This window comes from Phalacrocorax carbo, chromosome 9, assembly GCF_963921805.1.
Source record: "Phalacrocorax carbo chromosome 9, bPhaCar2.1, whole genome shotgun sequence".
Lineage (NCBI taxonomy): Eukaryota > Metazoa > Chordata > Aves > Suliformes > Phalacrocoracidae > Phalacrocorax > Phalacrocorax carbo.
In genome coordinates, this window is record NC_087521.1 from 18,987,821 (window position 1) to 19,012,487 (window position 24,667).

The following is a 24,667-nucleotide window of genomic DNA, read 5'->3' on the forward strand; positions in this document are numbered from 1 at the left end:
GCACAAGGTATCAAATGACTGTCATACACACTCTCAGGAGCTATATTTGGCTAGCAACCTAGAGTTGAGAGAACCTGTATGTATTCAGTCTATTTTGAGAAACATAGTCTTCTAACAGTCTTAACCACTAGCAGTACCTAATAATCTGCTGGTGGAAATTAGTTCCTCAAGTCCAAATCTATAGTTATTAATTTTTCATAAATGATTAGCAAATTCCTTTGCTTTTTAAAACCTAATCTAGACTGATATAGGGCACTGCTTTTCAATGTGGATTTCAAAGGAAGTAAATTTTATGTGATTGCACTGAGTTTTTTACCCGCTCCTTATATCTCTGTCCCTTGGCCTCTTAAGTGAACTAGGCAGAAGCATAGATAGCAAATATGATATGTTCTAGTCTGGTGAGATAATGAAAGACTTCAAAACTATCATCTGAGGGCAGTTACGAGTCAGTTCTTTATCAGTTGTGAAAAAACTGCAGGCCTTTTTTTCCAATTATGTCCTTGCCAGCAGTCAGCCAGCACACACATTATTGTAAATCCATCACAGTCTGTAAAATAGGCAGAATGTAAGAAACCCTGGAAGGATTAAGAAATACAAGACACATCCGTAAGAAACTAGGCTTAGTTCTTCTTGAAGACAGCTAGCTTTTAACTGTGTGTGGTAACTCTGTATACTATTTAAGTAGGTAGGTTAGCTTTCAGATGAAATATTTATTCTCAGCAACAGCTCTCAGGAATGAGAAACATATATTTTCAACGATTTTGGTTTTTAATTAGCATTTTCTGGAACAATGGGGTAGCTCTGTCTTTCTTCCATTTTGTATGAAAAGAAGCGTAAGCCAAAAAATGTAAAGCAACGGTCATAGAAACATCCATAGGCAGCAAGCGTACTTGTCAGTATTATGAAGCTAATATGCTATGACATTAACATTTCACACAGAATGTAATATCTAAGTTTAATTCTGGAGCTACGTGGATTTATAAATTTTTCTTAACAAGACAGCATTAAGGCTAAAGCCAAAGCAGGAGGTAAGACTGCGGATTGCACTCTGTGTTAAGAATCATTGATTAAAGTTTTAAAACTCTTGGAGCTGTCACCGCTGCCAGATGCAAAAAGATGATAAATCTTGCAACTATTAAATTGACGTAATTAGCCTGCATATTCATGTTGGTATATACTCCTTCTCCATACTTCTTCCTTATGTGTTTGCAAAACATAGTCACTGCATCTTTTTTTAAGTTAAAATTATCTATCTTTTCAATGCATGACCAGGTCTTCCAATGTTTTGAAGTACACAGGAGCGTGGCTTCTCTCTGACTAGCATCAGCCGTGTTAAGGACTGTTGCAGGAAACCCCATAGTAGATACATGTGGTATCACCTGTCGCCAGAGAGAGCTTCTGGTAAATCTGTTAGCAGCTGGTTTATGGATGACACAGGAAGCTTTATCTTTTTTAGCTTGTGGATTTTTAATAGAGTTATTAAGATAACTCTAGATATTTATATCCAAGTGACTGTTCAGTCATTTAAATCCTTTTGAAGGTCAGGGCCTCTAGATAACAGCAGTAAAATCCTCGTGCAAGCCAGTCAAGAAAACATGTTTTTTATCACTTTAGATTTACTCACTTTTACTGAATGCTTCCCTGTTATTGAACTAGGGGAGGAAATGTTCTGCTACTTATTTTCCATTCTTCTGTTATTCACCTATTCTAATCTCCCTCTAAATGTGTTTTTATTTATAATTCTTTAATGTCTTTTAATCATCTGTTGAACATCTTTTTTGACCAAAAGTAGAAGAAAAGTAGGTTGTCATTTACTTTCCTCATCAGTCATGATAATTAGTAATCCTCTAGTTTCCTTAAGGTAAATATTTTAATAATTTTGTCTAAGAAAAGCTGGTGGAGGAGTCATGGAAGCCCTTAGAAGACTGCTGTCTCGTTCTTTCTTTCCTCACAGGGCAATATTTTCTTTTAGTTTTTTAGAATGAATAATAATTTAGAAAAGCATTCTGCTCTCTTGAAGCACTTAAGACCTGCAATTTGGATGCAGAAAAAGATCAAGGTTCAAGTCAATTGAACCTTGTGTTACTAGCACCCATAATACATTTCTGGGAATAGAGGCTTCCAGTCTCCATTTAGTTATCTAGTATCCTTCAACATAATTCTATTCACTTAAAATGCCATCCCCATTACCTGTTATATACTCTTCTATATTCTAGTGCAGAACAGCCGCAAGGTTTGTACAGGAGTAAAGAAAGATGCAGTTATATTGCTGTGCAATTGTTGTGGGCTTTTGAGCAGTTACCGCAGCACAGCTGATGCACACAGCTTTTTAAAGCTTCGGTATTGTGATGGTGTGTTTGAGTTTCAGAGGCGCAATAATGTTAGCAGCCATGATTTACAAATAAAAGAGTTTTTCCTTTACAGATCCCAAAATTCTGTAGGGTTTAGATTTTTTTCTTCCCTAAGGCAAAATTTGCTCAGCTTACATTCTTAATAAACCTATGTTTAAGTAGATTTTGCATTACATAAGCACCTAACTATACATTGCAAAAAGTCTTTGTTAGATTACTTGTTAATTTTACAGTTAAAAAGTAATTAAAATGGTACCAGTTTTTCAAATCTATATTCACTTTCAAAATATAGCTGCCTTTTTTTTTTTTTTTTCAAAATGACTTTAAGGACCAAAGAGACAATTCCACTAATCTCTTGCAAAAAATTAAGAATTAAAATGTTTTCTTGTAATGACAATGTAGCACATCTATAGTTTTTGTCTATTCAAGTCTTAATTAAATGTAAATGTCAGCAATTGTGATGTGTGACGGTGATTGCTTTCACAAAGAATTAATTTCTGCCTAGTATAATCAAGATTTTGTATTCCTCTGAAATAATATTATAAGTTTTTATCTTTAACTATGACAATGTTTTAAATATTCTTCTGACAGGCATTGTTCGAGTATATTTTTCACCATGAAAATGACGTAAAAAATGTGAGTAATTCCTATGTTCCATTTTCGGTTTTTATTAAGCATTATTCAGTTATTCCTGTCAGTATTATGCTAAACTAAGAATCCAGGTAGTACATCACATCTGAGTGCAGAAGTGAAGCATCAAAAGTTGTTTAACAGAGAAAAATCCTTTCATACAGAGGTGATAGTCAGGGATGATATTTTGCAAATACCAAGGTACTGATTGCTCTCTTTTTTGAGAAGCAAAACTTTCTAATGCTTAAAACTAGGTGCCTCATCTATCAACATCATAAGATCCCTGTATCTAATGATTTGATGTTAACAGAATTTACAGGACCCTGAGCAGTAGTTGAAACTACATGTCAGGTAGCTGAACTGCCTAGAAAGTTCAGAGCTCTTGATGCGTGAGAGTAAGCAATAAGTTATGGAAAACTGTCCTTTCACAGAAGAAGGTGAAAATATCTGACCAAGTAGTGAGTGATTGAGTTGAACATCATTTGACATTTTAAACTACTGAGGTCATTGTTTGTGCATTTGGGTGAATAGAAAGGGAAGGTATTTGGTGAAACTGCAGAAAAATAAAATATCAATAGGACTTTGTACACTTTTTCTAGAAATTTAATTCCATAGTGCTGAGGTGTTTTGTGGCCTCAGGAGAAAGACTCTATATTCCATATGAGTGTCTATAACATTTATTCTCCAAAAGGTTTCCTAATTATATAGTTTCCCTCTTACCCTATCTAAAATTTTTCCTCTATGGTTCTTCACATGTTACTGCACTGAATGGGTAAGGTGAGGTTTGGGTACATATTGTTTAAACTTCCAGAAATAGATAAAGGTTGCAGAACTTTTTTGGCACTTCACCCAGGGAAATAATTCATTCGATGAACAAAGTGTCAAAATATTTCATTACTAAGTTAGATATAGTCAGCCAGGTGAAGTGGAATCAAAATTTCTGCTTGAAGTTTGTTTGAAAGAACTGTTTGTGTCAATAATGCACAGCTGACTAAACAGTTACTGAATTTTCAGCAATACAACTAAGTGGTGTGTGATTAGATCTGCAGTTAAACTCTCCAGTTAGTCAATACCACACAAAAAAATACTTTTTTGTTGTTGACATAGATCAGCATCGTTTCCAAATATACTGCTATGTGGAGCTTTTTAATCTAGTATCAAATGATTATAGTTGTACACAATTTATTGCATAGCATTCTTTTAAGAGGATTGAATTGCAATGCTCTATTAATCCAAAATATGGTTGAAACAGTAAGTGCAAGTGTCAGAAATGTCAGAGAGAAATAGCAATTATACATTTACATATTCTGATACTGAATATGAAGAAAGTGCCTGGGTTTTACGCCACTAATAATTAAAATTTATGTTGTTTGTTATTGAGAACTCAGTTCACTAAGAATAAAAGGGTCACTTGATAAGACACCACACATGCCTGTGACCTACACTTTAAGGACATGCAGGATCTCTAGGCTAGAGAGATAATTTCAGATAAAGCAAGGAATTTTCCAAGCACTCAGAAAAATAATTGAAAGATGTTTTTAAACTGTACTGCATGTATTTTGAAATCCTTGCTGAGAATCCCGAATTACTGTCTTGCAGGAAAAGTTTTCCTAGACATTTGAATAAATATCTATAGGCAAAGGAAGTGTCAGCTTAGGCACCACTGTTTATTGTGTAATGAGAGGGAGAATATGTTTGGTTAATGGTAGCATCTTGTAGGAAAAAAAATTGTCATACTTCACAGTACAAGGTGCCTTTATAATGTAATGTGTATCTCTGAAGAGGTTTTTTTTTTTACATTCAGTTTGCTTTCATTCCTCTTGTCTTCTGCCCTTTCTATACCATTTTCAATATAATTCTATTCTCCAGACTGTCCTCCTTTCCTTTTGAACCTCACCTGCATTAATTTTTATTAAAAAAATAAATACTTTAACTTCTGCTTAAAGTTGGCTGCATCACTGTTTATTCACCTCTCCTACCAATGGCATTCCACTAATTCATTTTCTTGCTTATCCCTGAAAAGAATTTGGTCACTTAGGATTCAGCAGAGAAACAGCACATCTGTTAACTATTTAAAAGTTGATTTGGATCTTTCCTGGTCACCCATTAGAACATTTACTGACATCTCTTACATCTTTGGGGACAGACTCTTTTTTCAGTGGTGCCCAACAACAGGACAAGGGGCAGTGGGCACAAACTGGAATGCAGGAAGTTCCACCTGAATATGAGGAAAAAATTCTTTCCTGTGAGCGTGACAGAGCATTGGGACAGGCTGCCCAGAGAGGTTGTGGAGTCTCCTTCTCTGGAAATATTTGAAACCCCCCTGGACACGGTCCTGTGCCCCCTGCTCTAGGTGTGCCTGCTCAAGCAGGGGGGCTGGACAAGGTGATCTCCAGAGGTCCCTTCTAACCCTCACCATTCTGTGATTCTGTGAAATCAGAGAGGAAGAAATGGTTCCAAAGTACAGACATTTGTATTACCTGCTACTGTGTGATGTTGTACATTCTTAAAAAAGCCAGAACAGAGCACTTTTCTGCATGACATGGGGTGAAAGAACTGGGAAGGCTTGGAAGCCTGGGATATTAGCTTAATTTTGTGACTGTATAGACTGAAAAGCCTCTACTTATGGACTTTCCGCATGGGTAGAATTGGAAGACCAGTTTCTGCAGTTTTGCAAATAAAACACAAAAGTAGTAGTGACAATATCCTTCCTTTGTCACTGTGCTGATATGGAACAGTCTGTACTGTTCTCAACCACATTATTATTTAAGAAGCAAAGGCAGTTTTATTATTTATCTTCTGTTTAGTATTCAGCCAGTATATAGAAAGAAAAAAAAAAAGCCTCAGCAATTTCAGTTGAGAAGTATCATTAATCAGTGTGCATTCAACTGGACAAATAGTGCTAGGAACTTGGTTCAAATTAAAAGTAAATACATCTGTAATCTATCAATTACCAGAAACGTGAGGATGCAAGAAGAGGACAGAACAACTGAGCTTTTTTAACACTTGAAAATGTATTCAAAAGTCTCTCATCTTATTTGATGAAAAATTAAACAGTTCTCTGAAGAAATTACTATTACTTATCCATTATTGTTCTTGACTTGTTTCCTTTTGAACACATATTCTTAATAACTGACTTTCTGTACCCCTTGAGCTGTTTCTAAAAGCCATTTTATGGGTTAAATGCTGTAAGAGCAGAGCAGTTGAAAGGACTTGTCCACAAATAGCTCAGCTGCTACTTTTTTCATCAGTATGAGTGACATTGTATTCAGCCATTATTCACAGGTGGGTAATGATGACCAGACACTTTGTCCTGAAGAAGAACGAGTGTGCATTATATACATGGGGCAGGTAGTCATGAGGTCTGATATTTCCTTAGTTCTTCCTAATACGCTGAAGTTTATACTCACTGATAGAAATCTATTTGTAATGGAATTATGTTAGATTTACAAACTACAGAAATCCGGAAGACACTCACCAAAAGAAATTGTGTTAAATTGACTATGGCTAATGTAATTTACTCAGCTATCTTATAGACTATCCAGTGTTGATTTGTCTGCAAATGAGACTAGTCAATAACTGTTGCTGGGAGAATTACTGCGATTCAACAGCATGTGAGAAAAGCAGCAGATGCTTGCTATCGTTTCCATCCAATTTCTTAGTGCATACAATACAATGTGTGAAATTACTAAGTTTCAAACAAATGTACATTTACCAATACAACAGTAAATTACCACAACCCTACAAGTTTTTTTTATACCAAATTGTAGCTGGTAGACAATTTGAAAGTCTTAGTTATAGTACAGTGTAGCTAAGGAAAGTAATGGTAAAAAAAAATAAAATAAAATCTCAGAGTCATGATAAATACAGTTACAAGTAAAGAATCTACATTCTTTTTAATTTAAAACCAGCTCTGTTCTTTAAGAAAAACTTGTTATTTTTTAAAATAGAAACCCCACTAAGTATTAGGGCTTTTAATTAGATTTATTTGCACAAATATAAGAACTGAGAGTAAAATAAATTTGTTCTGAAAGGCTTGCCAGGGCTAAGACTTACCGAAATGGGCTCCTGCATACATGAGTAACTATTCTAAGTGCTCTATAGAGTGGCAATTTCAGCTGACCGGCATTTCCAGATGATAAGTTATATCTTAAAGTTTATTAACTTTTGGAACAATCAGTGTGGGTTTTTTCTGATCTGTACATTAGAAGCAAAAATCCTTAAAAGGAACTGCCAGCAATCCATGCTGTTTTTCCCTTGTAGTTACTAATACAACTGCACCAGCATTCAGCAATGCACAGGATTGCAGGACAGGCATAACTGTTACTACTGCTGTTATAGATTGGTTTTAAATTACCATGCTGTGCAGATTGAACATTGATTTGTACCTAAACGGTGCAATTAAAAGAAGAAGTTTGCAGCAAACTGAAATGTGCCGGCAGTTGGTATTGACATGGCAAGGTGAAGGCTTTGACTTCTAAAAGTTGATTTTAATCAATTTACTAACATTTCAAAGGCCACATTGTCAAAAGATTTTGTTGCAATACCAATAGAAAGTCTAAACTACTAGCGTGCAAAAAGCTGACGTTGATATACACAAAGCCTTTTCAGGCAAACACTTTTTAGATACATTGGTCACATTTGTAGTGTTTTTGGATTAAAGTTTTTGTGATTGCTTGTAAAGTATCAGAAACAGGATTTTCCTATTCCTTTCCTACTTCCTTAATAGGAAAGTATAAAACCAGGACTTAATTTCAGAAACTAACTTCAAAATGAAGTCATGCTTTGTTTCTTGATATTAGTAATAAGATCCCAGTAAGAGTTCAGGATCTGTACGATAGATAAACTGCTAATGGTTCTGCTGATGTGTCTACGAAGCCTGAAGCAGTCTCAGTTCCCACTATCCAAGAGCAGCCAGAATTGTTAGCCTTGCATAAAATAGTTATCAGAAGTAATTAGGGTACCAGAAAGAAAGCTGGATGTGTAGCTACTGAAGGGATCATTCTTAGAAATTCGGTCTCACTCCTTGAATACCTGTCATCAGAGCACCCTAAGGAGAGCTCTCTGAAGCACGTTATTTGCAGTAGGATCCTTACTCATTTTAAGTGGCTGCTCATGCTGCCTTAGAAGCAGGTGTGGTATTTGACAGACACAGGTATTGCTTATACATTTATAAATGCAACAAAAGTAACTGATGTTTTAATACTATCTAATCTTCTACATTTTCCCAGTACTAGGACAAAATTGCCTATATACCTTCAGATGAAAGGAAGTATTTGTCTGGAAGGGAAACCAGTAATGTCTGTCCTGAAGCAAGTGTCTTCCTTCTTATAGCTGTGGTGCCCAGAGGCCCTGTTGTGCAGTGTGCAAAGCCATTAAGAAACAAAGGGCAAACAATATAAGAGCTGCCATCTGAAGTCTTCAAGGATTCCACCTAACTGGAAGAAATAGTGACTTCAGAGTTGTAAGCTTTCCTCAGTTTTCTGTCTCCTGTCACAGAGACAGGGAATGGCAACTGTCTCGTTCTCTTTGAGAAGGCATCACTGCAACTACTTAGCCTGAACTGCTGCAGAAAACAAATTATTCTTTCTCAGGGAGCCAAAGGAGAGCAACTTGTCTAAGTTGTCATAGTTCCACTGACTTTGCTGTGCTATGTCAAATCTACATCCGTTGAGTACATGCAGCCTCATTTTGCTAGCAGGAAGAACAGGATTCAAACCCAGAAGTAGGTATCGCTGCATTAAGCTCTTTCTAGTATTTTAAGTATTCAGATTTTTTTTTTTTCCTGGAAATTACTGGTTCCTCTGCTACTGAGTGGCTGCTGCACAGAACTTTTCCATATTGTTCCTGATAGAAGCTAGTTTCTAATTTCTGTCGTCTGCAAAATGTTTATGAAAACAAAAAACTGGTCAGATCTTCATTATAAAAATACTGCGTAAAAGCTTTTTAGACTATTTCTGATGATACCCCTAAAATACAAGCAACAAACATAGCATGGCTATGATATGTTCTGGGACAAAATGGAATTTAAAAAAGAGGAACACTAACAATTGCTTCTTTGGTAGGTTTTGGTACAGAACACACATCTATTTGTTTCAACAGAAATGTTGAAATTATAGCTAAAACATGAAAAGCAATAGGTTCTGCCTGTGGTGGCTGATGGTAGTGCATTTATTAGCATACCTACTTTTCCAATATACCGGCTAAAAGAGATTTTAGACCTCCACCCTCTTCAATAGCTATCTATTTCTTAGAATATTTATCTATTTTCCTGTCTGACATAAAATATTTACGACATAGATTTCTTAAAGGAAGAAGTATTTCTCACTGTACACATCTGAGAGTTCCCAGAAGTGGAGGCAGCAATGAGATGACAATTTCTACAATATTTCAAACTGGCTGAACTGATTTCTTTATTTTAGTATATTTTTACTTGTTTTTAACAACTTTTTTAATGAACAGTGATGGGAAGCTTGGAAAAAGTGTGTTGGCTTACACAAATATTCTATATATTCTGAAGCAGCACTTCAGAAGTCTGATGAAATTAGTTTTGTATTTTCTCTTTGAATTACTGGAAGCTATTTGGATTACATGTTCTAATAGGGACAACTTATCCTTAGCTGCTTTATGCACTGAGCTATAAAAATAGTAAGCATAAAGCAGTGGCCCCATCTCAAGTTTATCAGGACTTTTTGTTCAAAATTTTCTCTTCACAAAAATCTTTACGTTGTTCACTTTGTGTTCTTTTTCTTTGTGTAAACGCTGAAGGTATTAATGTTAAGATGATGGGTTTGTTTTGGAAGGCTCTCGATTTGGCAGCCCTTGCCACTGAGCATGCACAATTCAAGGACTGGTGGTGGAAAGTCCAAATTGGGAAGTGCTACTATAGGTAAGCCGTTGTTCATTTCTTTGGTGATCAGTGAGTATGAGTGCAGGACCTGAACTGCTGGGTGTATTGCACAATGCTGAACACTGAGAAATAGTTCACTAAATTTTTAGATGAAGAGCACTGTGCTTACAGTGAAATCTCCTTTAATTATCAAGGAGATTATGTTCAACTGCTTGAGGTAAAGGCATGAACACAGTACCTTTAAGTAACAGAACTAGTTGCATCTTCACCTTTGTTAATGTGTTTCAAACTCATTGTTTGAAAAGTCAGTAAATAAATGCAAAGAACTGTTGTTAAAACAGACTACACAAAATGAATATTACAATATTAGCTTAAGAAATTAACTGCCAATGGGGTTCAGATTGATGAAATAATAAAAAATTAAATATTCACATTAGTCACTTTCTGTCAGAGGTACGTTGCCCAGGAAGTACCAGTTCCAAAGATGCCAAGGTGTCACGGCTGGCACCCGTACCCGAGCATGTGGGTAGAGGTTGAGGCATGACTTTAATTGCTCATTTTCTACTGTCCATCTGTACAAAGAGCAGGAAGGACTCCTATGAAAATGAGTACATCATCATTCAGTTAGCACTAGAAGGCTTCATGTGCAAATGGGGGCCAAATTTCATGAATTTTACTTTTTCTTGGTTTTGAATAGTTGTCTTTGTAACCTTAATATTTTTAACAACATGGGTTTTGTTAACATGCACTCAAATATATGACCTTAAAGTATGCTGTTGGGCAGTTCATGTTTGGTTTAGTGTGCAATGCTTCATCATTTAATAAGTTTATTTTTTAAAAAACAAATCAACAAACAAATACCTTCTATATCTATCTGTGGTCTCTTTAGGTTAGGATTATATCGTGAAGCCGAAAAACAGTTTAAGTCAGCTCTCAAGCAACAGGACATGGTTGATACAATCTTGTATTTGGCAAAAGTAAGTCATAGATTTGCTTGTTTAAGAGTGAAGTGAAATTCCAGACTATCCCTGAGAAGGTCCATATGCCAGAATAGCTGAGGATTGAGCTTGATACACCATTAAGTTTGTATGTGACCTCCATAAGGAGCTGAGGCAATATGTGCTAACAGTTGAAATTGAAGTCTGTAGTTCACAAAAAGATTTTGTAGTGTCCAGATTTCAGAAGAAAAAAAGAAAAATCTCCTACATTACTGTATTCTTTGCTCTGAACTCCAGTGAGGATTATATAGCTAAAGAATTATTGGAGTTCCAGTGTGAAGAACAATGTAGCTATGTGTGGTCTCCTAGGAAACTAATGCAATAAATCCATAAGTGAAGAGTGAAGCTCAAAGTCATAGTTTCACAAGCAAAATCAAAACAAAGTGAGCTTAAAGGAAGTAATCAGAGACCTTGAAACAGAGGATGTTCTGTCAAAATAAAGGCATTATAAGCTTTAAAAGAACAAGTGGCCAAGATAAGCTTCAGAATTACTTGTTTACCAGGCTACACATCAGATTCTAAACATTTTCCAAGACGTTCAAGAAAAGGTGGCCTGTGAGAAACTAAAACTGCATTTTTCTTCCTCTTGTCTAGAAGGAGATTAAATCAGTTGCTCTTTATCAGCTCCCTTTAAGGCAGCTGTCACAGGCCTATCCAAAAGTCATGGACTTTGAGGCTGGGATCCACCACCCATACTACTAGTGGATAGTTCAGATATTCATATTATGATACTTGCTTTACCTGACATTTCTTGAGCCAGCTACGTTTTCTATTTAAATTATCCTCATTGCTATCTGGAGACTTGTCTTCAATACAGCAGTTGGAGTTAGTTTACTCAGTTGAGCTTAGTAATTTTAGATTTCTGTCACTACCACGAGTCATTCTGCAAAACACATGAGCTACACAGAGTGATTAAATTGGCAGAGTAATTGGATTAACAAACAGTGATTCGTTATGGGAGATAGACATCCCCCACATCATTACTAGCTCAAGTAGGAGCTGCATTTGAACTTCCACCTCCCACTCCATAGGCCAGCTCGCTTAAGTATAAAGCGTCGCACAACATGATTTACTGACTGTGGGTGGACAGGCAATAGAGTAGGGCACTGAGATATAGCTCAATCTGACAGTACTGGAAAGATGGGACTTGAGTTAAACAGCCATTACAAAAAATAATAGGATTGCATCAAGTTCTGTGCAAACAGACCAATACTATGATACCAATTAGTTTTCTGTTTATATTCATTATTACAATAGCCATCCATTTTTAAAAAATATTTTCCTGAAAGCTAACTCTCCCTTGAAATGTAATTATGAAGAGATAAAAGACCAAAAGAAAACTAAAAAACCAGAGTCTTTAAAGAAGTCAGGACTGCTGAGAAGTTACAGAGTATTTCATGACCCAAAAGGCTGGAAATGGGATATTTTTACCAGAGAGAAGAGAGATACCAAAAGAAAATGGAGCCATTCTGCGTTTAGTATCTAAAACTTAATGGCTATAGCTGTAGTACTGTTAAAGAGAAGGTCTCCCCAAAGCAGCTGTGAGTAGGTGGAAGTTGTCCTGCCTATCTTTTAATTTCTTTTGCCACTCATTGGACAGCAGCTCTACAGTCTGCAGAGATGTTGGACAGTGTGATATGCCGCTGGGTATGGGAATTAAATAGTAGAGTACTGTAGCTGCATTGCCTTAGCATAATATTTGCAAAGAGGATGTGTCACAAGTGCATCTTTGGAGTGAACCTCCAGATGAAGCAATAGAGCAGATCTGAGTCATAATGCTCAGAAAACATACTTCATAAACAAACATAAAAAGATAAAAAAGGAGCAGATCAGTAGAGTTTCTTGTCCTCCGTTTTTTACCTTTTTTTGCCCTAAAACTATGAAGATAGCTGTGCTTCATAGCTAGATCAGGTCAAAAACCAAGCAAGCAAACAAAACAAAAAAACAGCTAATCAAAATTTTCTCTCAGTTTGAACACAGAAAATATGAAATTATTTGTAGGTAAGGCAATGTGCACTGGCTTACTACACATATTTAGGATAAATTGTACAAGTCGCTCACATAGGTGATACTTAGGAATAAAACAACCAGCCAAAGTAGTTCTTAATTAATAAGTCATACCCAGCTATCCTGTATTCCCTTTCAGCTGTGTACTTTCCACTGAAACTCTTTACAGAGTAATTTAGTTGTAGAAAACTGTTGCTAGAAGTAAATAAGGGGCATGACAGTTGCAACTGAGATAATTATTTAAAGTGTAAAATTTAATGCAGACACAGAATTCCTCAGAAACTGCTGCATGGTTTATAAATGAAAAACTACAGCAAATGACTTGAAGTCTGGCTTAGATACACCGACATGGCCAGATAGAGTGCATTAGGAATAAATTTGGATTTAAAGCATATTAATTGATGGTGTCATTAGTGCAGTCGTAGCCTACCAAGTACCATGCCCCCCAGAACACCCAAACCCCTTGCTCTTTTATTGCTTTTCACAAGAAGAAATTAGTGGTTTAGCTTAATACAGGAAATGCAAGTGACATTAGCAAAATGACTGGAAGAACTTGCCTGTATTTTTTAAATATTTTCCAGTGATCAAGTTGAAGCAGCAGTCCCTTTACTAGGAAGGCACTCGCAGTTGACAGCTCTTTGACAATTAAGAATGTCATTTGAGTGGTCATAGGAAAGAATTCTTTGCAAGTGTCTACAGCCGTATGTATCTATAGGGATGCAAATAAAGAACTTATGACTTTAACTAGTATTTTGATTGTTGGCACTCAAAAGTCCATGAAGCTCAAGGGCAGAAGCGGAAAATGTGTTTGGAGGTTTCTCAGGTGTTCAGCTAGCATTGATATTTTTCTTACATTGCATCACAGAATATTTGTGTCAGGATACCAGTCACAGATTCTTTCCCGTTTTAAATCGTATCAAGTATTAACACTACTTAATGTAGTATTTCTCCAACAGGAGCACTGAAAACACTTTTCCACTCAGTGGGAGACAGATTAATCACTCTAGCCATCTAGTTTCCCAAAGCAGGTGTGCGGGGTTTTTCCCTTTGCTGTAGCTGTGTTTACAATACCCCACAACAGGAGGGCTTTACAGTTGTACTCTCAAACAGCTGCAGGTGATCTCTATCAACACATTGGTGTCTTCTATCCAATTCTCACACAACGTTATCCACATCACACATTGTCATCATTAACACAGAAGCCAAAAATCAGAGAGACCAAACTGTCCTCCTTCTCTTACAGGAGGAGGTTGGCAGAGCAGTAAGGAAATTTGAAAGTGTCACTGCTCTGTGTAGTGCAATCTCATTTGACTAAATAAAATATTATATTATTGCAGCACTATTAACCTGAAGATCCAGTTCTTTCAAGCCTAAACATAAGCTTTTTAAACAGGAAAATATTCAAGATGATACCTTCACGTCAGTGTCAAAGTATATAATTTTGATATGATAGTAAATAACAAGATACTTTTTTGGTTTATTAGTAATGTCCAGATGAATTAATAATGTCTAGATGATATGCATGCAAATTTAATTATCTTAATTAGCCTATTTTATCTTCATTACAGATATTTACTCAGTATTCACTCCATTATTCACCATCTCATCTGATGGTTTACTGCATAAAGGGAGGTGTCATCCCTTTTATTTATCTCCCTTGTTAAACAGCAGTATAAGTATCAAAGTCAGACATCTGACATTTATATACACTTTTTATTTGCTTAGGTGTATTTGCGCTTGGATCAGCCTGTAACAGCTTTGAACCTTTTCAAGCAAGGGTTAGATCGATTTCCTGGAGAAGTGACTCTTATATGTGGAATTGCCAGAATCTATGAGGTATGCACCCACTATGCAATCCTTATTATGGCCAAGGTTAGCTGCCTGAGCAAGAAAAAAGAGCCAATAGTTGAATACAACTGTAAGATCATAAAAAATTAACTACCCTGATTTTCAGGATTTCAGTAATGCAAAACAGGTAACGTTATGCAAAGATACCAAAGTAATGTCAGAGGAGCCTTGCAGGCTTATTTGTTTAAATGGTTAATCACACTAGGGAGATCCTATTTACCCTTGACACACAGAAGCAAGTCCATGTTCAGTCAAGTGATCCAGATGTTGTCCATGTAGCTAGGTCTCGTTTATATATGTTTCATCATACTAGAACTGCTCAAGCCCGCTAGCAGGATTAAACAGCAAAATAGTCTACTCATCAGTAGGATTAGTTTTAAAGTAGTTTCATTTTAGCATGGTAACCATGTATTTTGTATTTTAAAAGCGTGTATTTTCTTGTCAAACAGTGGACTTATTATTGTTTTTCACAGAAAGTTGGTAAAGATGGTTGCTATTCCAGAAAAAATGTTTTAAAGTCATTAATTTATTTTTTTACTACATTCATACTTGGCATTCTTTACTGTTCTCATCATTCTCATCTAACCCCTAAGCATTAATCCATTTTCATATTAAATCCTTTTTGTCCTTCAGCAAGGAAGAAAACAGCTGCATAATTTTTTGAGGCTTTTTTCTGAATTGTTAAACAGTTTTTAGTATGGATATTATTTTGCAGAACCATACATAACGTTGCATAACCCTTTAAGGAATTATTAAAAAGCAGCATATAGTTGGCAGGATTTAGTTTTGCACTGACACCTGAGCGGAGGATTATAGCTTCATTAGCAAAGATTTGTACTGCAGCACCAGGCTGTTCTCATTACGTAGACTCACAAGTGGAATATATGCATCAGGCATCTTAATCAGTGGTTTTCTTCTCTGTCACTACATTTTGACAGTAGGAAGAGTTGTAGACCTTTTTTGGTTTTTAAAAAAACCCGTTATTTTTAAAGGGACTGCTTTAGTACTATTTCCTTTAATCACAGGAAATACAGTTTTTCATAGCTAAATATGCTGCTGAGGTAAAATAAAAGCCTGTTCTTCAGTCATGTTGAGAGTACAGTGTATCTACAGCACATAGGTAGAAATTACTCCTCTCTAAACACAGAAGTGTGTTTTGATCTTTTAGTGTATTTTCTTCTGATATGGGGTGGAGTCCTCTGGGGACTTGTACGTCTCAGAAACAGTGTGACATTGTTTACAACGAGTTCGCACTAATTCATCTTCCAAGTAGCACACATCTAAGCATGTTTTTTTGTACAGTATAGTTCTCTTAACTGGCATATCCTAGCTAGTACAAGTTTTGGTAATAAATCCATGATTCCTGTTTTCAAAGGCATGTAATAATTCTTCATATGCATTTATATTGTCATCTGTGTTCAAAGCAGTTCATGAGTTGACTTACAAAGCACAGAAAATAATTGAGATATTGACTGGGGAAATAAATCTGCTGTATGTTACTGTACTGGAAGACTGACCACGCAGTACTGTGTATCACTAGCATTGTGCAAAAAGTAGCAAATGCCTATTGCATATGCTAAGCTTTTGACCAATATTTTTTTTCTAAAAAATAAAGCTTTTTGTAGCTATGGCATTGAGCTAATGACAGGTACAGCTAGCACTGATAAATTAATATACATTCTTGTCGTGGACGTGTGTGTCACTTGTGAAGATGCCAATCGGTGATGTTGCAGTGTACAATCAGAGAACTGTAAGAGCATACATAATTAATTTCAGTTAAGTACTGTACAGGGCATAGATAAAGCACTCAGTAGATTGACATTTTAGTAAGTTTTGTGATACAAAGTAGAATTAATCTGATTTTTTTCCAATTTTCTAGGAAATGAACAATATCTCCTTGGCTGCAGAGTTCTATAAAGATGTCTTAAAACAAGACAACACTCACGTGGAAGCCATTGCATGCATTGGCAGTAACCATTTTTATTCAGACCAGCCAGAGATAGCTCTGCGGTTTTATAGGTATCTACACTTGTGGGGAGGGAGGGTGAACTGAACACATGGGAGGGTAATATGAAGGGTTGATTCTTCTAATGCTGATAGCCAAAAAAGAGCATTAGGACATTGGCATGGGGGGATGATTGAGCATTTGGGCAAATATAAAATCAGCATACCAACTTACATATCTTCTCGGCCAGCAATAATTATATCTCTCTCCTAAATAAGACTTGTCATTGTTACATGCGGAGTATGTAGAAGTATCAACAAAGATTATCAAAGCATTATTTGATTAATAAACAGGAAGTGGCCTTTCACAGCATGAGGCAGTTTGAGAACACTGGACCTTACTCTCAACAGTTGCATTCAGAAGGCACATGGACTTCCTATTTAGTGCTTTGAGAAAGAGTAGTCTGGGGAAAACTCCAGGTGGAGTCACGAGCGGTTGTGTCCACACAATCCCTTACTTCAACATGGGCTGGGGTTCTCCCATGTTTTACTGAAAGCAATAAAAAGATAATGTTAAACAATGTTGCTTGCTTTTTATTTCAATACAGTCAGAGTGCAAAGGAGCCTGACTCATGTTCTTAAATCTGAGAGTGAGTTAAGTAAATATAACCACTACCATCTCATTTCTGTCGGACATGAGCTGTTCGGTGCTTTAGGTTCAGAAGCTCACAGTCATGCTGCAGACAGCAGCCCTCTTTTTCCCTGGCCCTCTTAGCATATCTGTTTTTACTCTAAATATTAATAAACAGAATTTTTATAAACATCTCCATTCTAAACGGCACATGAAACAACATCAATTTGAATAAAAATCTGAGTTATCCTTCAAATGTAAAATCAATGTAGATTCACATACTAGATGTACTAGTACTGATTAGAGCAGTGTTGAAGGACAGGAATCGAGAAAAAATTGAAGCCTGAAGTTATAAAAAGTAACTGCAACAAATTACAGCTTGATTGATGTTGAGGGATTGTGAAGAGGAACTGGAGAAAGTCTGCGTACAACTCTGTTTTACATTAAAATCAGATCATATGGCACAGTCAAAAAGTCAGAAGTTATCTAATTTACATGAAGACTGTTTTGCACAGTTTTGATTCTACTAATCAAAAATACCCTGCACTGCCCTTCATGAAACCTTTACCAAGTGTAAGACTTAGCATTTGGTTGTTACACCCTCTCTGAATAGGGAGAAAGGAGGAGAGAACTTTGTCATTTGAAATTAATCTAAAAAAAATTATTTTCTTTCAATCTAGACGGCTCCTGCAGATGGGTGTTTATAACTGCCAACTTTTTAACAACCTGGGCCTGTGTTGCTTTTATGCCCAGCAATATGATATGACACTGTCTTCATTTGAACGTGCACTGTTTTTGGCTGAAAATGAGGAGGAGACAGCAGATGTGTGGTACAACTTGGGACACGTGGCTGTGGTATGAAACATATTAACAACCTTTCTGAAAAAATTTAATTTCACAAAAACTAGAAAAAGAATACCTAGGAAGGAGTCATTGCCCTACTTCGAAATGTGAAACCGGATAGTGTACAGGATAAAGCACAGTACAGATTAAAGGTTTATTGGCACTTCAGAAGAGAGGAAGAGGCAAAAGAAAAAAGTTCTGTACATCTTCACAGAATGTGGCTTACTCCTGCTAATAGGTGCTCCCTCTCCACTGTCTTTAACTTTCCCTTCTTTCTAAAAAAATTGCAACACGTACCAGCCAGGCCTTGAAGGCCTTTGCTGCAATACATGCTAATATGACAAAATAATTGAATTCAAGATATTTTTCTCTGAGCTGTTATTTGTGTTACATGGAGCATTAGACCGATTCTGTTGGTATAAAAATACATAATCAGCAGCATGTAGCAGACACCAAAGCACTGTGTATGTCATAGTTGAGAAGGCATGTTCCTCTGTCTTATAGGCAGCTATAGAAATATTGTGTAATTGTGTGACAAAGTTTGCTAAATTTCTACACTAATTTGCATTCTTTGCCCATTTTTGCAGATTTTCTTCCAGAAGTTTTGTTAGATTTCTGTTTAGCTGTGTGCCCAGAATAAGGTTACTGAATAAAAGTTTTTGACAGCTTTCTGAGTTGTCTTCAAATGCTGATTATGATTTAACTTAAGTCAGAGAGACTCAAATGTTCATCTTGATTGTACTGCAACTAGGATAAACACATTAATTTATACTGCCTAAAACACTGACGTTTGAACTGATGTGCCTATATTTTTCAGCATTTGTCACTTTTAATGTTTAACCTGATGCTGTATCAGTGTTTGTCATAACACTAGGGCATTGAAAAGTAGTCAGCTGCTCCATAGAAAGAAAGTAATCTTCCTTCTAAAAACTAGGCTTATATGTGATTTATTTTAATCTGTGTAGAGTTAGAGAGGCAAGATGCCTTTCCCTCTGGAGTCATCTGTGTTTTTCTTATGGTAGCAGATAGTATAGTCTTTAGATGACATTTTAGTCATCTAAAAGTTAAATTAGATGAAGTGAATGTCACTTTGGAGCATAGAAGTTTGTGCTGGAGAGAAACAATTCTGTCTAGAGGAAGAATAAGAAGCAAATGAGAGGGTCTAGGAAGAAAGCACATATGGTTCTGATCAGCATGGTTTTATCGTAATTTGTATTCCGTGGTAGTATATATGGGTAAAAAGATACTCTAGACAACAAAACAGATGCATATTGTTTCCAATCTTTTAAAAAATTAAACCACAATCTTACTTTTAGGGGATAGGAGACCTGAATCTGGCTTACCAGTGTTTCAAGCTAACGTTAGCCAACAATAATGACTATGCAGAAGCTTACAACAACTTGGCTGTGCTGGAAATGCGGAAAGGTCATGTTGAACAGGTTGGTGTTGAATCTCAGCCTAAGCAGAGTGCTTCCTTTGGCCCTTTTGTACTAAGGAAACTTGTAATTTCCCTGAGGTGGACGCATCATGTGAATGTCTAGCTTACTATTACAGGCAGAAAACATGGATAACTTTTATGCATGTTTCAGTGTAGCCTCCATGTTGTCATGCCATCTCCCATTAAACTGTGCATTCTTAGGCATATCCAAATGGTTCATCAAAGACAAACAAGGCTTACAGTGGCTTTGCAGTGGTTGAGATCTTTTTTCTAAATTGATACCCAAAAGAAAACCCATCAGTCTGTAATTGTCACTGAAATTACAACTCTGACTATATGTTCCGTTTATAAATATAGATAATATACTTTTGTCAGGTGGCAGGAGATAGCAATTGGATCAGCTCTTAAAAGACTTTTTTCAACAAGGAGATTGCTTTAGAGTTTTGTCCCAAAGCAGCAGGTTCTTGATAAATACTTTTCCATCAGTAAGCTTGGAGGTTTGCCTTACCTAGCGTGCATATACTAAGCTGTATTGCACTTAGATGTATAATTAACATGCACAGTGGATTAAATGCATTCTTTTTTTTATACACATGCAGGGAAAATTAATATGTGTTTGTTGGACTGTTTGAACTACTGGAGGCTTGTTTTAATCCTTATGGGAAAAAGCCTATTTTGATGGATTCATGGATTGATGGATTCATATATATGTCGGAGAGCGTCAATATGTAAATACCTTTTTAAAGAGCAAATTCTCAAAGTTAACTTTATTCAGATAACCTAGCAGTTACTGTGGAAACACTGCAATGAACCCAGCACAGGATGTTTCCAGTGACAAATAAACTTCGGGTTTAGTTTCAGTTTCATAATCAGTAAATTTAATTCCCAAGTGGAACTTACGTCCAGTTGTGGAGGCTGTGATTGCTCATAATTAGCACTGCAGAGCTTTTCCATTATAATCGTTTCCTGTCTGAGTTTTTAGCTTAAAATTTTCTGTTTTCTTCTTGTTCACGTGTAATTAACAATCGGGCTCATGATGGCGATAAAATTACGCACAGAAGAATAAAATATGTGAAGATATTTTGCTTATCCTGGATTTTATTTTATTTCACGATGTCCTGTCATAAGTACAGTTGCATGTACTCAGAGTTGTCAGATTTAGGGAGTTTTAGTAAGTTCTTAACTCTGCCTTCCCAAACAGATACTTTTATTTTAAAAGATCAGGGTTTTTCCCCTGAAGTTCTCCATTTTTTAGTAGAAGCATTCACAAGTTGACCTTAATTTTGTATTGAATTTACAGCATGAAAATGCACACGCTGATACTTAATTTTTCATTAGTTTTTAATGCTACTATTTTGCTAGTCATAAAAACCAGTTAATTTTATTACAATCTTTATGTGAAAACTCATTTTTATGATAAAATTTAGGTTTTCAGGGATGTTTAAGACAGTGCTGTCAGAGGCAACAGATAAATACAATGTGGTGGGACTTTAAATACTTTTTTTAAATTAATGTATTCTGTTCAGTGTTTAGAACTGAATTGTTTAATTGAATAGGTCCCAACATGGTTTTTCTTACTCGAAGAGTCTTATTCATTTCAATGCTATTAAACTGTATTATGCCTAAATGTACTATTGGTGTAACTCATATGTAGTTGAAGATGGCTTTCTTAGTAAAGGCCTAGTAAAGAAAATACAGGATGGTTTATTTTAAGAATGACAAAAATTGCATTAGATTCTTGTTAACCTCCCTCCCAGATTTCACTGTATTTTTTTTTCTTTCTCTAGGCAAGAGCTTTGCTGCAAACTGCTTCATCTTTAGCACCTCATATGTATGAGCCCCATTTCAATTTTGCAATACTCTCAGAGAAGGTAATGCTTTATCCTGTTCTTGTAGTCTAAAAATTGAGCCTTGCTGGGGCAGTTGGGTTTTTATTGTTGTTACTACGAATTCCAAATAGGTAAGACAAAATAATACAGAGTGCATAAACTCAAGGAAAACTAAAGTTACATTTTAATTTTAATACCCAGAAGCTTTGTGTGTAAAAGTAATCATTCAAGTGTTTGCTTTTGAGAATAAGTGCAACCAACTAGCTATAAAGTAACTTTGTAATTTTCCAAGTGCCCAGAAGATGAACAATCCATTAACAATTCCATCTATAGTATTTACAGTCATTGGCTTTTTCAGAATGTGAAGTGAAATAGTATCATATGATTTATCAGTAATTGTAGAAAGGATATAATTTATTTATCCAATGACCTTACTGATCTCAAAAGGAAAGTCTGTTCTTCAGCTTTACAACCTTTGAATTTTGTGCGTTAATAATTTCTTTTATAGAGTGTCTCAGACGCTGAACTAACAGGGTCCAACATTACTATTGTCAATAAATAAACTGTTAATAAGGACAAACTTGTACAAGTCCTTATATTTTTCACAAGAAAAAATAGGTCCTTTGCTTGTGCCTACACCTTCAGAATTCTGTTACAAGTCTGTGTTGTGTGGGCAGCCCAACTCCTACAGGTACTAAAGTACATGCGTCAAGGAGAGAACAACCCATTTATTTGTAAGCATATCCTCTTCATTGTGAAACATAAGATGGTTTTCAATAATTGCATTCTGTAGTTACCGATTAAGGAGTAAATCCTGGTCTGCAAAGTGTCATGTTACGTAACTTTTGCACAAAGAACCTGCACAGGCTGCGGGAGAAGACGGATGGCCAGATCAGCTAGCTGTTGATGCAGCGTGGTTTGCAATCCTTAGATTCAGTGTAAGGCCATGGTTTACAAAACATAACTTCTCTGGCCAGGACCTTAGTTTCTTCCCCTTCAGGGAATTCTTGCTGCACTGAAGCTCTGCGTTGACTGATGCACGGGCAACAGAGGCCTCCTACTGACACTTTCCATAGCTTCTTCCTTTCCACCCAGGAGCTATCACTTTCACTAGACATGTTCCCAAACTTTTGGGTTCTTCTTGCTGAACCCACTTTCTGAGATGCTCTCCTTATGTACACTTCCTCGTTCCAAAAAATGATGGCTATTTAGGAGAAAATAGAGTTCCCTAAGTAGGGAATAATGGGGAAACATACTTCTAAAAGCAGCAGAGGGGCAACATCAGCTCTCCAACACTGTTGTGCCTCTCTGTGAGGAAGCAGGAAATCCCATGGAGTTGTGGCTTTTACAGAGGCCTGGTTGGTTGTTTTGCCTGTATATACAACAGGAGTTCTATGGAGTTTAAAAACAAATCCTCCACTTGTTATTCCTCCTCACTTCAAGCACTGGGCAGGGTGTACCTTGTTGTCTATTCTTCAAGAAGTCAGGTGGAATGGGATATAAATTTACTGTCCTGAGGCATCCCTGCCATTAAAATGACATTTCTGTCTTCTCATCCCTTGATGTAAGGGCCACATAACCCTGAGTTCAAAAGCCTCCATATTAACTCTGTTTTATTTGTTCACTCTCAGGACCAGCTATGTTTAAACATCTGTGATCATCAGAAATGTACTGCATGGAATACATGATGCAAATACTGCAGTGCTTGGATTTACAAAATCAGTTTGTGTGCTTCTTACAGGTTGGAGATCTTCAGAGGAGTTACACAGCTGCTCAGAAGTCAGAAGAAGCGTTTCCAGGCCATGTTGATACACAACAGCTCATCAAACAGTTAAAACAGCACTTTGCTATGCTCTGATGAGTATATTTTTTGTGTAAAAATAGTTGGCCAGAGTAAATGTCCCATACATCTTTTTGAAAATACTAGCTTGAAGTAGATAAACTATACTTAATGCATTCCTGTGGCAAAGCCTGTGTTACTTTGAGTAGCGGGAAAGGTTTAAGAGTCCCAATCAGTTTCTGTCATCTTAAAACATATCACTTATTAAAATGCAACTACATACACGAGAGATTACGGGAGTGGCAGGATTCTGCCAGTATGACAACGGTGATGGAGTTGTCTGGTATATGAGCAAGTAAATCTCCATTTAATATTAGTGAACATTTTAAAGGATTTTTTTTTTTTACATTTCTTTAGAAAAAAGTGGTTTTAAATATTCCTGTGTGACAAGTAACACAGAGTAAGAGTACTTCCTAACTGGTCTTCAGACTTGGCTTTTGATAGTATACTTCCTTACTGAATGTTACGTTTTAAAACTAAAGTACCTAAGAAGAATATAAAATATATTTGTAAAGCAGAAGTTCTTATATTCCTTGTTGTACTGTGTGAATTAAATGCCAGTTTGTATGGTTTGTCTCGTTTCTTTATATAAGTTAAAATTACATCTCTATTGCCATGAAAATTAGACTGAGATCTTAATGTATTTTGAAAGACTGCAGAACTGGTACAAAATATCCTAAGTATGTGTGTTCCTCTCTACCCAGGGGAGAGTTTATTCTTGGTGTCAGTGAGGGAAGAGGATATTTAGAAGCTTGCAGAGTTAAGTACAAATAATTGAGAACAAGGCATTGATTAGGTGGTTACCTGTGCTACCACATAAGCACTGTTGCTGAATACATATTTGGATGATCCTAACTACACGAATGCTACTAATAGCAACAAACAAAGAGTTTCTGTCACACGTCTTTGTGTTCTAACTGAAAGGGATAAATTTGCATGATTTCCCAACTTGACCTTTCCAAAAGTCCTTTAAGAAATATGGGATGTTAAGGCATTCTGAAATGGCACATCCTGAAACAGGCCTTCAAAGTCTCTTCATGTTTCTCTGATATATTAAGGGATTATCTTGGTTTAAGGAGCAACCCTAAACATGCTTATGAATATTAAGTGTTCCTTTTTACTGTTCATTACTTCCCCACCCTCATCTTTGTATGACTGTTGTAGGTGGTGAAGGTAGGTGCTGGGGAGCTTAGAGAAGTGTACCCACAGGCTCCCCCGCAGAGCAGTCTGTAGGTGACAGTTAGAAACACTGTCATTAACTGGTGTCACATCATGTTGTGAAATGCAAAAGCATTATTGGCTGAATAGGTGCAGCATCTTTAATGGCAATTTTATTTTTTCCCATTGATTTTATATTTTCAGAAATTTGTCACAAACTAAGAGAGAACCTTAGTTATCAGCAGTTTTAATTTCCTAAATAAGATCTTACTTTCTGCTAAAAAGGAAGAATTTATGTGG

General features: G+C 36.3%; 1 protein-coding gene across 4 annotated transcripts in view; it reads left to right on the forward strand.

Moving 5' to 3' along the window:
- Positions 1 to 23,781, forward strand: part of TTC8 (tetratricopeptide repeat domain 8) — a 43,248-nt gene extending 19,467 nt beyond the window's left edge. For 2 of the 4 annotated variants that reach the window (XM_064460542.1, XM_009507847.2), the window contains 9 exons: positions 2,943 to 2,987; positions 9,785 to 9,870; positions 10,721 to 10,808; positions 14,562 to 14,672; positions 16,564 to 16,703; positions 17,940 to 18,114; positions 19,419 to 19,541; positions 21,328 to 21,411; positions 23,111 to 23,781. In XM_064460542.1, coding sequence (XP_064316612.1) covers positions 2,943 to 2,987; positions 9,785 to 9,870; positions 10,721 to 10,808; positions 14,562 to 14,672; positions 16,564 to 16,703; positions 17,940 to 18,114; positions 19,419 to 19,541; positions 21,328 to 21,411; positions 23,111 to 23,227 — 969 coding nt within the window. In that variant the 3' untranslated portion in view covers positions 23,228 to 23,781. Of the gene's footprint in view, positions 1 to 2,942; positions 2,988 to 7,518; positions 8,707 to 9,749; positions 9,871 to 10,720; positions 10,809 to 14,561; positions 14,673 to 16,563; positions 16,704 to 17,939; positions 18,115 to 19,418; positions 19,542 to 21,327; positions 21,412 to 23,110 lie in introns of those variants that run through there. The other 2 variants (XM_064460544.1, XM_064460543.1) reach the window with 2 other exon arrangements.
- The last annotated feature ends 886 nt before the right edge of the window (positions 23,782 to 24,667 follow it).